General features: G+C 37.0%; 1 protein-coding gene across 4 annotated transcripts; it reads right to left on the bottom strand.

Moving 5' to 3' along the window:
- Window positions 1-1,147: 1,147 nt before the first annotated feature.
- On the bottom strand, window positions 1,148-11,274 carry LOC121901282 (phospholipase A and acyltransferase 4-like). Of its 4 annotated transcripts, XM_042417991.1 has the most exons (6): window positions 5,526-5,654; window positions 5,255-5,331; window positions 4,877-4,938; window positions 3,414-3,531; window positions 1,782-2,011; window positions 1,148-1,349 (listed from the first exon to the last, which is right to left on the bottom strand). In XM_042417991.1, exons 3-6 carry the CDS (start codon window positions 4,877-4,879, stop codon window positions 1,221-1,223), a joined length of 480 nt encoding a protein of 159 aa, XP_042273925.1. In that variant the 5' UTR covers window positions 4,880-4,938; window positions 5,255-5,331; window positions 5,526-5,654; the 3' UTR covers window positions 1,148-1,220. The 4 variants fall into 4 exon arrangements, with proteins under 4 accessions (XP_042273925.1, XP_042273923.1, XP_042273922.1 ...); XM_042417989.1 differs by lacking the exons at window positions 5,255-5,331; window positions 5,526-5,654 and adding an exon at window positions 11,242-11,274; XM_042417988.1 differs by lacking the exon at window positions 5,255-5,331 and having other exon boundaries at window positions 5,526-5,653.
- Window positions 11,275-13,292: the final 2,018 nt, after the last annotated feature.

The raw sequence follows: 13,292 nt of genomic DNA, 5'->3' as shown, positions 1-13,292 counted from the left end.
TCTTTATTGTCTTTCTTTGCCATTTGGCTGCCATCTTTTTAAGGTCAGATCTGTTATTGTTTTCTGTTTCATGTCTTTGCTTTGCATTGTACTGCTTTTGCTTTGTCTGTCAAAGCACTTTGTAAACTCTGTTTTTAAAAGGTGCTTTATAAATAAAGTTATTATTATTATCTTTAAATGACTCAATAAGTACTTTTTTGCCAGTATGTGGAAGTGTGGATCTTGAAACACTCTGTAATATTTAGAAGTGTTTTCCCAGAGGAAAGGAAAATTCAAGATATGATCTCTTCTTTGTCCAGCATATTTCTCTTAGATATAACTGAGCTCAGTTTCACATCGATATGAGATTTTGACCATTTTCTCCTGCTTCTTAAATTCAGCTACTGAGAAATAGTCTCCCTCCTGTCTCCCTCTTGTAAGATCTTAAAATGCCCTTTTTTTCCTCTCACTGCACTGATCTTTATTTATCTGAAATAATCAGCTGTTGAGATAACAGTAAGATGCAAAAGAAAACATGATTGGCTTATAAATGAGCTTGCACAATATCAGAAATTTGTCTAGTGATCATTTTTTAAATATTCTTTTTCAGTGCACATCAGGTTTGGATGGATTGTTTACATGTTTTATTCGTATTATTCATATAACGGCAAAATCAGCAGTTTAATTCCGGCTGTGGACCTTTGTTGCATGTCATCCCCTCCATCACTCTCTCCCTTGAATTCCTGTCATCTCTCCACTGTCCCTATATTAATGAATGACTAAAATGCACACATCAGGCATACATAAGATGTATTTGATACCAAATGTAGACAATATTTGTGTTAGGACAAACAAGTCAGAATTCAGCAATCTCTAAATAAGATGATAATTTATTTCTGATGAGACAAAGAAAAGACTACTGTGAGCAGCAATTTTTTCCTCTGGGTGGCCACTGGGAGGTGCTGCGACCATTTGAATTTTGTAAAAATGAAACATCTTGCTGTAAATCTTTTTGCAGCCCCCGCACTGGCTGACAGCAATCACACGCAGTTATATATATATATATATATATATATTCTATAGTTATATAATGTTTATATATTAAGTACAATGTTAGTAAGTCCAAATAACACAATTTAAATGCATTAAATCAGAGTAGATATGGAAGTATACTTGTATATGTTTATTTTCACAAGGGTAGGGTGGGAACATTTGGGAACATTTTTGACACAGGAATAAGTTCAGGAGGAGTGAGACTTTGAAAGTGATGTTGATATTCCAATGAGAGGAGTTCCTATATATCTACTAGCTTTCATTACACCATCTGCGACGGCTACAGCCCCTGGCATCATTATCTGGGACATCAACACCTGTGCCAGTAGATAACACACAGACAAACAAAACATGAATTTAGTTGTAAGAAAGTTAGTATACTGATATATTAAAATAATCCATAACTCTGGAACTCACTTTTATTGTAAATCTGATTTAAAATCCCCACTCACATATGAACACATGAAATACTGTATTGACTGGTAGATAGTTATTTTAATGTAAATCATAATATTATCCCCTCTTAAGTCACATCACAATCAATAAGAATACATTCAGTTATTAAATAAATATAATTATCCTTTTAAAATCTCATTTGATTATGATACAGTATATGCATATATTAATGGGGAAAAATAAACAGTGTATTTTAATTCACTTAATTTCCTGGTTCCTTTATTTATTTCAACATTTTAAATCCATATAAACCATCCAGAGGCAAATTCCATATTGTGGATCCACCTACATACCTGAAGAGACTTGGCTTTGCCGTAACGGCACCAGGTGGCAAAGTGCTCACAGTTCCAGTCAGAGATACTGTACTCCACATCCTTACCCACCCACGAAAGGGCTACTTCCACAATTTCCTTTATTGGCCTTGGTTTGTATGTGTCGTCGAAAAGGTTTTTTACTTCCCACTTGTTGTTGTTGACCACATCCTGGAGTTTTTCTTTCTTTACTCGGGCATTCACGAAACCTTCTGAAAGCCAGATGAAACCAATCAGTTAACTAAACTTCAAGAATGTCTGAAGGACATAAAGAACTTGATCACCTGCAATTTTCCGCTACTAAACTCTGACAAAACTGAAGTTATTGTGCTTTACCCTAAACAGCTTAGAAACATATTTTCTAATGATATAGCTACTCTAGATGGCATCACCCTGGTCTCAGGTTACCTTTGATCAGGATATGTCCTTTAACTCCCACATAAAGCACATTTCAAGGACTGCCTTTTTTCACCCACGCTTATAAAAGCCAAGCACATCCTGTCTCAAAAAGATGCAGGAAAACTAGTCCACACATTTGTTATTTCTCGGCTGGATTATTCCAATTCCTTATTATCAGGCTGCCCTAACAAGTCTCTAAAGACTCTCCAGCTGGTCCACAATTCAGCTGTACATATACTGACAAAAACTAGATCATATTTCTCCCATTTTAGCTTCTCTGTATTAGCCTCCTGTAAAATCCAGAATAGAATTTAAAATGGTTCTCCTCACCTACAAAGCCCTTAACGGTACTACTCCTCTAGAACACTGCGCTCCCAGATGCAGGTTTACTGGTGGTTCCTAGAGTCTCCAAAAGTAGAATGAGAAGCAGAGCCTTCAACTATCAGGCTCCTCTCCTGTGGAATCATCTTCCAGATTCAGTCCAGGAGGCAGACACCCTCTCTACAGTTAAGACTAGGCTTTGATAAAGCTTATATTTAGCGCTGGCCAGGCTCGCCTTGTACCAGCCCCTAGTTATGCTGCTATAGGCCTAGACTGCCAGGGGACTTCCCATGATGCAGTGAGCTCCTATCTCTTCCTCCTCCTCTCCATCTGTAGCATTCATGGCTTCTTCCCCAGAGTTTTTGCTATAGGCCTAGACTGCTGGGGGACTTCCCATGATACTGTCTGCTCTTCTGCCTCCTCTCCCTCTATACATTCAAGTCCCATTAATGCATGTTACTAACTTGGCTTCTTCCCTGGAGTTCTGTGTTTTCTCAACTCACAAGTATTTCCTCTCTGCCTCGAGAGCTGTGGACTCTGTGGACTGCCTGCTTGACACTGCTGCTACTATTATTATTATTGGTCATATTTCTATCATTATTATTATTACTATTATTGTTCTCTCTCTCTCTCTGTCTGTCTCTCTCTAGCTGCCCACCCAGAGTCTGGTTCTGTTCGAGGTTTCTTCCCGATAAAGGGGAATTTTTCCTTGCCACTGTCACAAAGTGCTTGCACAGGGGGGAAATGTTTTGTCTATGTAAATTTAAGAGTACTGACTAAACCTGCTCTATGTGAAAAGTGGCCTGAGATAACTTTTGTTATGATTTGGCACTATATAAATAAAATTGACATGACTTGACAGTACTGGCACTGAAATATAAAGAAATGACTCACCGGGACCTAATAAGTGAACAACGTACCCATCACCAATGTACACAGCCCAGTGCTGATAGATACCACGGATGATTTCTATCAAGTCACCAGGATCTGGCTCCTTGGCTATCAAGGCACCCTTGGATTTAAAGATCAAGAAATTAGTACATCTGGATACAAATCAGATCAGATTTGACATTGCTGGACTCTAGCAGAGAGAGAGTTACCGTACCTGTGTTCAAACATACAAACATGAAGAGGAAAACATTTCATCTGTAGCTTTCAAGCTTGTTTGCACTGAGCGTCTAAATTATATATTGAACTCCATTTGGGCAATTTGTCAGTTTTTTTGTCCTGCATTCTTAAAGGTTCCTTGTGGAGCTTTTTTTTCACAATATTCCTCGGATCTACAGGTGGCTGTAATCTGCAGCACAACGCAGAAATGTACAAATGAGATCCATAAAAACATCTTTCCAGAAGCTGTCGCCCTACCAAATAGCTGAACTTTACATTTCACATCCCTCTTTTCATCCCTGCTCTTGTCACTTTCACATATTTCATCAAACTGGATTTAACATTGTACATTGCATTTGACATCCACTGTTACATAATTTAATTAGTTATTGTACATACACTTCTTTTCTTTGTCCATAGCACAGTTTAATATTTCCTTTGTACAGTCAATATTTCACTTCTAGTTTTATATCCGATTTCAAAACTATTATTATTCCATTCTGTAAATAGATTAAAATTGAATTTAATTGTAATATTACTTTGTTTATTTTTATTTTATTATTATTACCTTACTTTTGTTCTATTTTTATTCTTCTATGTTGAAGACTCATTCTTTGAATGCTGCATACTTGGCTAATAAAACTGATTCTGATTCTGAAAAATGTAGTGAAGAAGAATAATACTATTGTTGCTCCTGTCTGCCAGGCACTGACACGATACAATACGATTCACACAATTCCTACACAAACAGCAGTTACTATAAAACATGTAAAGAACAAATCAGGAACTAACTGTTAATATAGTGGCTGCAGAATGACTCTATGTAGCAGATGATCATATAAGAACAGATTGTTTGATACTGAAATATCTAACAGTCAGCTCCTGGATTGTTGTGAATCTCCAAAATGACCATTTAGTGAGAATCATTTTCAATGAAGTGATTCAGGTGTTAAATGTTGCAGCGTTGTTTTTCTATTTGCTTGTGTTTTCTCAAGTTGAAGTGTTATAATCACTCTTGGCCTCTGTAAAGTTTTCTTCACAATTTTCTCATAAACTACTGTACAGGCACATGTATCTCATGATTATCTATCACTGACTCATCTGTCATGCAGACACTGATTCAGACAGAGAGGTAAAAAATTCTAACCATTTTCTATTAAACAAAATAAATTAAACAGTGTTCAGACTTGGGAGAGGTATGTGTACTCTGACTATTTACTATGATTCAAGTAATCATAAGATTTACTCACCATTGTGTGTGTTCTTAGAGTTTTGGCTTGGTTTCACTTTCACTTTCCTTATCACTCAGCACCTGAAGGAACAAAACATGGCATATACAGATGATAATAAGTAGTAGTGTGTGTTGGCAAGTAGCCTAGATAAATAAGCTAATATTAATTTATTTCTTTTCAGTGTAGTAAATTAATATGAATTTAAACAGATATTACCCACGATATGTCACAGTACCTGCGTCCATGGACGTATAAACATATTAATAATAATACATTCATGTCTGCACCTGGTTGATCTAAATTAACAAAAATAAAAAAGGGGTAGGACTAGAAAAGTTCTCGACTTCATCATACGCCTTTTTCGAACATTGAAAAAATATTATTTGTGTGGCTTACTGAAAGTTTGATGGTTTTTTTGTTGTTGTTTTTTTGTTTTGTTTTGTTTGTTTCGTTGCCAGTATCTTTCATTTTGTCTGGAGATTGAGACAGAGAGGAGAGACGAGAGAAAGCGACAGAAAACTAACCACAAGCTCCCCAGCGTGAATATAAGAAGTCTCCAAAAGTCCTACAGCGCGACACATACAACGATTGTTTGAGTTAAAGAGAACAAAGTACTCTTGGACACAAGCGGTGAAGACTAGTTACTGCCGTTTTTTCCTCTTCTTACCAGTAAGCAGCGGAAGTCGGCGGCCCACAGAATATAGCGGCTCCCGAAAGGACGAGTGAGCAGACCGAACGAGCCTCGCGACCAAGGAGACCCTGCGTCTCCCTGCGTCACTGCGCGGTAACGTCAGGCCAGATTCCCCCGCGACACGTTTAGCAAGGGGAAAGTTTCTCCCCTCTCCCTAAAAGGAAAAGAATGTACACTGTGCAGCAAAGGACACTATTAGGGTCAAAGTTCATTACTTTTAAGATTTTCTACATTTTAATATTTCATAGTTTAGCGGTGTACCTTTACTTATTAGTTTAGTAGTACACTTATTAGTTTTATAATTTTAATGTTTTGTAGTCCAACAGCTTTAAAGCCAATTGTATTTATTGCAGTTTGTAATAGACACAGCAGTTTCTGTGTTCCTCGGTTGCTCCAGTGTTGCTCTCCACCAGATTCTGTAAAGAACCCTTAAGTCCTCCCTTCTTCAACCCAATCCAGCTACCTGCGCGTTCATGTGAAAGAGGAGGGGTTGTTAATTATGAGTGACATCATCAGAACCATGAATGAAGTACTTCATATGATATGAGATGAAACGGTGAAACCAAATACTTGCGGAAAACTTCGGTTTAAGGAACAGAAAAAAATCATATTCAACGAAATGAAATGTAAACGAGCCTGTAATCATACAACAGAATAAGATGTAGAAACACTAGAAATAATTTCTACATATTAAAAGTTGGCTAAGGCTTAAAATACATGTAGCAAATAATATATATGGCTTAAGTATAGAGGGAGTATTTTTGCTATGTAGTTGGATGATAAAGAAGCCCCCCACGGATTCTGCTCCAGACCTACTCCCCTTGCTCCAGCTTGCCTCAGTTCCTGGTTCCCAGCTACCAGTCCAAGCTTCCCCAGAGCCTGAATTCCCTTTTCCTCGCCTTAAAATAAATCCCTTGTTCCTACCATATCCCTGTCGCCTCACCTGTGTCTGCATTTGGGTTCACCTGATCCGCCCCACCTAATATGAAGTACAGATCAATGTTATGTCATTAATCGCAATATGAATAGATCAATAAAGCAAAATTAGGCCTACAGCATGGAAAAACAGGATGAAAAAAATGCAGATAAACTAATAACATATGAAGAATGTGATCAGGAGGGTGACTTCCAGGTGACAGACAGGACCTGAACCACATGACCTCTCACCATGGAGACCTGGAAAGTCTTTATCTGGTCCCAAACGAATTCTGGAGCGGTTCATTTATATTGGGAATGTGATCCGACCACCATTTAATCCAAGTAAAATCATCAGTAGCTAGCAGCTAACTGGAGAGTGAGTTGAAATCCGACCTGGATTGTGTAATGAAATCTGCTGCATTCTTGAAATTTGGGCAGATAGACCTTCTTCAGGACCTTGTAGCAGCAGCCAGTGTAGCAGCTAGTAGTACATTTAAATTCTCAAACAAATAACTTTTTATCATATGCTTTTGTGATAACAGGGCTGACACAATGAGCTCATCTCCATCTGTCAAACATTACATAATAAAGGAAATTCATTAAAGGATTGTTGTTTCACCATCAACTTCATAAAAGGCTGATTTCACTTCCTGGAAATGATGCAACTTTTGGAACAGTTCATTATCACTGCAGGGGTCTTTTCATTCAAAGTAACAGGGTTGACGACAACTGGTGGACCCGACTGAATAGTTTTTGTTTTTGTTTAACATTTTAAAGAATAAAGAATTATTATTATTTTAAATTAATAATTATTAAAGCAGAAAAATCATACTGAGGGAAAGGCAATTTTTACATTTTTGCAAGATGCTTCACAAAAGTTTGAAACTCTTTAAAAACAAAAGAAAAAATTATTATTTTTTGTCGATTTGAATGAAGAATAAAATATAAAACATTATATATATATTATATTATATTGTCCCTTTGTAATTGATTAATTAAAAGTTAAAAAAGAGAAATAAGCAGAAAATGCTGTTGTGAAACATCTATAATAAGTTTTCTTTTTTAATTTTTTTTTCTTTTCTTTGTTTCTTTCATTTAGTTATATTTAGTGTTGCTTTTGCCTCTTTTGGTTCAGTATATTTTGACTGATTGTAATATTGGTTGATTTGTGTTGTGAGATGAACCCACTGCGCCTGAAGGACCTCGTCAGGTGTATTAATGCTGTCTCTGTGCCCCCTTTATTTAGCTTTAGGTACCCGGGCTGTACTGTGTGGGGGCTCCAGCCGTATGGGTTGTTGTGCGCCTGCATGCAGATAAGTATTACACGGCACCTTGGGGTGTTAGTTTGCTGTGTGTGTGTTTGCAGTGGTGGCAGTGCTGTGCAAACACATGGTGATATAGTCGTGAGAAGAAGAGGTTATCCTGTACCAGTCAGCCTAGCTTGTTAATCATATGTTTTTCTTTAGAGTGAGGAATACTTTGAATATATATTTTTTTATTATACGCACAGACACAGCATCATCGTGAGGGTGTGTGAGGTATTTTAAACTCTTAAAATAACTACTTGATAGATTTTAACTTAATTATATTAATAAATCGGTCTCTGGTTGTATCACAACATTACTGTTGTTTTTTTAGGTTGATTTTTTGAAATCAATTTTGATACAATTGTACTCGAAGCCACGTCTCTGTTTAATTTCTTTACACTTATCTGTGTGTTGACCTGTATAGAGTAGGTGATCTTGGGGGGAGCCCAGGTTAAGGTGGGATTAGCCTTACCCTCCAGTTGGGCAGGTCACACTAAGATAACAGCTTATACCACACAAACGTTTTAACCTAAACACTTTTATTGTCACTGCAATGGAAATCTAGACCAGTACTCATAAGAAAAAGTCACAAGGACAGATATATGTTCTCTTAATTGTGTGTCTAGATGAAACCCTAAATTCTTCCTTTATAGCTCCTTACTGCCCTACAAAGGCTAACCGAGTAACAACAATTTTGGTCAAAACTGAGTTATGACTGAAATTGAACTTTTGGATATCTGTTTTATTTCTGACAAAATCTTCCCGGTTCAATCTTGCTCTGTTCTGGAGAAAATAGGGTGTAAAAACTGCAGAAACTACAAAATCCAACTAAAATCCAAGACAATCACAGTAGTAGGTCTCTCTCTCTCTCTCTCTCTCTCTCTCTCTCTCTCTCTCTCTCTCTCTCTGACTCATCCTTCCTTTATTCACTGCAGGTAATAAACTAAATAAATGTTCATATTTTAGAGGTTTGCTTACTGGGAGCAGATAGTACAACCATAGGCAGACGTTAAATAATATGCCTACTTAATAATCGTACATGGCACAGCATGAAGCCAAGTATAATTTATATAACCTAATCTCGATATAGCTATACAACAAGTATTACAACAATTTCAAAATTGGCTAAATTGCCTCAGGAGGTTTAGCAACAAGGACTAGGTAGTGTGGTGTAATTTTATAAGACTTATGATGTGCTGAAAGAAAGGTAAAATACAATGCAAATGATTACTGTTAAAATGACAAACATTAAGTAGAAGTGTGTTGAAAGTATACATCACAGAAACTTGTGATTGATTTATGGGCACAAAGTATGTTAAAAATAATCTCACTCAGTTCACTGGATAAAATTGTATGTGTGTTTGTATTATACTCGGTGTTTTTTTTTTTTTTTTAAAAAGAGTGGCCTTGGGAAAGGAACGAGAAACGGGGATGTGGGGTGGCAAGAATGGCTGTGGAGAAATGATAGCCAGGAGAAGGATTGGAAATAGTGGTGTAAAGTGACCAAGTGCAGTTATAAAAAATAGAATGACTAGATAGAACTGGATATGCCAGGCATGTCCAGTTCAGCCCAAAAAACCTATTTTTGGGGACTTTGGGTCTGCAACAGGTGACGTAGAGAGATTATAATGGTGTAATTGGCTAGTATGAAGAGGTTGGACAATAGGCGTGCCCTATATAAGACAAAAGATATAAAACTGAGGGCTGCATATGTGGTGAGCCTTGTGTGCACTATATATTATTTTCCTTTTTTACCGGCATTAAAGTACATTGTGCTGCTCTGAACTCTGACTCCTGATGATTCTTCTTTTTTATCATCAAAGAGAAGTTTAGTCCTTTTGCTGATCTGAAACTTTTTTCAAAGATTGGACACGATAGTAGGACAAGTGATATTAGTGTATCTGAAATGATGTATATTGATTATTTTTCATTCTGGTTGTGCTGCTGGTTTTCGTTCTGGATGTAGCAATGGAAGTGTTTATGTATCTGAGACAGCTGATACAACATCAAAATCTGATTAACTATGATACCAGCCATGTTTTTGGTTTGAGATTTTATGGGGGGCATTGGATATGATTGATTAACAGCTGTTGCCGTGTCAGATTTTTGGATCTCAGTTGAAAAAATTTCAAATAAACTCAAGGAGAAAAACTTCTCTTTGATGTTCAAAAAATCATCAGGAGTCAGAGTTCTGAGCAGCAAACAGTTACAGTGTACACAAGGTCCACCGGAAGGCTCCGAGTTTCTAGGCTCAGGACGTGGTCTTTTATACCATTTGGGTCTACATTAGTCACACTTTTTGTCCAACCTCTTTATACCAGCCCATTACACCATTATAATTTCTTTACATCATCTGTTGCAGACCCAAAATCTCTAAAATAGGTTCTGGGCTGAACTGGATATGCCTATGCCTATCCAGTCATGCTCTTTTCCTTTTTTACTGTTTAGGGTCACTTTACACCATTATCTTCTCCTGGCTTTATTTTTCTTACAAGTTACTGTTGCCATTTTACATCCTTATTTCTTGATCCTTTCTTGAGGTTATTTTTTTTTTAAAAAGCAAAGTTTAATACAAAAGATGACGTTAAATATAAACACACTTATATTTTGTCCAGTGCTCTGGGTGTGTTTTCTGTGGTGTATACATACAATATAATAATAATTCAACACCCTTCTACTTAATGCTTATCATCTTAACAGTAATCATTTGCATTGCATTGTGTCTTTCTCTCAGCACATCATAAGTCTTATACAATTACACCACATTATTTGTATCAAAATTGTGATTTAAAAAAAAAGAAAAGAAAAAAGTATAATTCCCTCCTCCATTAGGCCACATAGGGTAGCCAACAGAAATCCCTCTGAGTTTTTTGACAGTTACATTTCATTGATGCAGCGTTCTTGTGAGTATGTAGGGCCTTACCTCTGTCACATTCCAGGCATTTTAGTTCACAAAACCCAATCAAACACTAAGTTCTTCTAATTTGACAGGACTGTAGATGTAGGAGTCTATAGGAACACTCCAACATTTTGAGAAATACACCCATTAGCCGTCTTCCCCAGAGTCAGATAAGAAGAATGTTATCATATCTGTGTGTACAGCCCCAGAGAGTGGTCATGCCGCTCTCTGGGGCACATGCCGACGTGGCATAGCACGAGGACTGGAAGGAGTCGGGAGCAGCTATCGTAGCTCCGTCAAAAGTGAAGAAATACAACTTCCAACAACTCCAGAACTGATGCACAGAGATAAAATTTATATCAATCCTCTCGTCTGACTCTGGGAAACGTGGCAAATAAGTGTTTTTCCCAAAATGTTGGAGTGTTCCTTTAAATAAATTGCAGTGTCCAAATTACACTCCAAATAAAAGACACAAAACTGAAGCCAACGAATTACAGACAATATCCAAAACAAAAGTCAATCAAAAGTATAACTCAATATAGTTGATTTCTCTGTAAAATCTACTTACTATTTTAAGTGCTGCTGCTGTGTCCGGGAACGAGGAGGAAAAGGAGGAGAGCAACTGGTGTTCCTGAGATAAAGAAGACCAGGGTATGGGAAGTGGGAGGAGGCATAATGGTCCATATATGGATAACAAACCAGTTCATATAGGGATTGTTTATTTCCTGTCCTTTCAAGGGAATTTGTTGCCACGGTCTGTACGGAGCCTCACATAAATACATAAATACAGTACACATCCACAACATAACTACATGAAAGACATCCATACAGGATATATCACCATACATAGCACATATACAGTCATCAAGGTATTTTGTTTAGCAATGTTATGCTCTGCATGTAATAGCTTTGCTGTTGAGGTCTGATAGGCTGGGGGTGGGGAGGCCGATAGTTTTGGAGAATCACACATATGCCTCTCATATTGGAGGCAGTTAACATGGTGAAGAAACAGGGGGATCAGTAGAGGAGAATGAGTTGAATTATGATTTCATAGAGCAGGAGTAGAAGGTGCCTGAGTTTGTGGATGTCAGTGATGTGATGTTCAAAGCTCAGTTTATTGTCCAAAGTGAGTCTGAGATATTTGAAGCTCTCCACCATCTCAACAGTCTCATTAACGATGCAGGTGGGGTTGTGGGTGGAGCTGTGTATGCTGGAAGTGTTAAAGAACAGGTCTTTGGCTTTGTGTCATGTGTTTAATGCTGGCCTATCGACACATTTCCAATGTCGGTATCAAATCAGGGGAGTTTTAAAGCAGAGGCTCAGTTACCATACCTGTGTTCAGACATCCAAACATGAAGAAGAAATTTACTCTTTACCTAATTTACATATTCAGCTCAATTAAGGCAACTGTTCAGTTGTTTTGTTCTGCATTCTTAAAGGTCCCCTGTGGAGTTTTTCACCTCTAGTAGAGCTATGGATCAGTTTTTTATGAGTGGGTCCCTGTTTTTTGGTGTTTTGCATACGGGTGATGCGATACACAGTCCTACAAATTGTTTCACAGTATTACACTGATCTACAGGTGACTTTAATCTGCTGCACAACGCAGAAATGTACAAATGAGATTCATAAAAACTTCTTTCCAGAAGCTGTTGCCCTACTAAATAGCTGAACTGTGCTGTTATCAAACTGGACTTTACATTTCACATCCCTCTTTTAATCCCTGCACTTGTCACATTCATGTATTCATTTCATTTTTGCTCTCGTCACCTTCATATATTACATAAACTTCATTTATTTGCCCATATCACAGTCCATATTTCCTATTATTCCATTCTGTAAATAGATTTTAAATTTAATTGTAATATTGCTTTGTTCATTTCATTATTATTATTACTACATTACTTTTATTCTATTTTTATTCTTCTATGTTGCATTTGTGGGAGCAAACACCAAGGCTCATTCTTTGTATGCTAACCAAGTAAAGATGGGTGTAAACAACGCAGGATTAAAAATACTTAAAAAAAAAACAACTCTGTTTTGCAAATATTTTATGAAGAGATCACAAAGACATAACTTTGGTTTGTTAACAAGAAAACTCCACAGAGCGCCTTTTATGTTTGTGCATTATTGCACTATTGTTGCTCCTGTCTGTCAGGCGCCGACACTAAACAATAAGATTCACACAATTCTTACACAAACAGCATTTACCATAAAACAAGTAAAGAACAAATCAGGAACTAACTGTTAATATAGTAGCTGCAGAATGACTCTATGTAGCAGATGATCATATAAGAACAGATTGTTTGATACTGAAATATCTAACAGTCAGTTTCTGGATTGTTGTGAATCTCCAAAATGACCATTTAATGAGGATCATTTTCAATGAACTGATTCAGGTATTAAATGTTGCAGCGTTGTTTTTCTATTTGCTTTTGTTTTCTCAAGTCAAAGTGTGATGATCTCTCTTAACCTCTGTAAAGTTTTCTTTACAATTTTTCTCATGAACTACTGTACAGGCACATGTATCTCATGATTATCTATCACTGATTCAAGTAATCATGGGATTTACTCACCATTGTGTGTTTTTAGAGTTTTGGCCTGGTTTCACTTGCCAAAAGA

This window comes from Thunnus maccoyii, chromosome 8 (assembly GCF_910596095.1).
Source record: "Thunnus maccoyii chromosome 8, fThuMac1.1, whole genome shotgun sequence".
Lineage (NCBI taxonomy): Eukaryota > Metazoa > Chordata > Actinopteri > Scombriformes > Scombridae > Thunnus > Thunnus maccoyii.
The sequence above is the reverse complement of the archived record's forward strand: the minus strand, read 5'-3'. Positions and strand labels throughout refer to the sequence as shown.

What these genes read in the sequence shown, in the direction of transcription:
- LOC121901282 (XM_042417989.1), bottom strand. An exon ending in TGTTCACTTATTAGGTCCCG is followed by an intron (nt 2,012 to 3,413) that starts GTGAGTCATTTC and finishes TCTGGCTTTCAG; the next exon opens with AAGGTTTCGTGAATGCCCGA. An exon ending in GCAAAGCCAAGTCTCTTCAG is followed by an intron (nt 1,350 to 1,781) that starts GTATGTAGGTGG and finishes CTACTGGCACAG; the next exon opens with GTGTTGATGTCCCAGATAAT.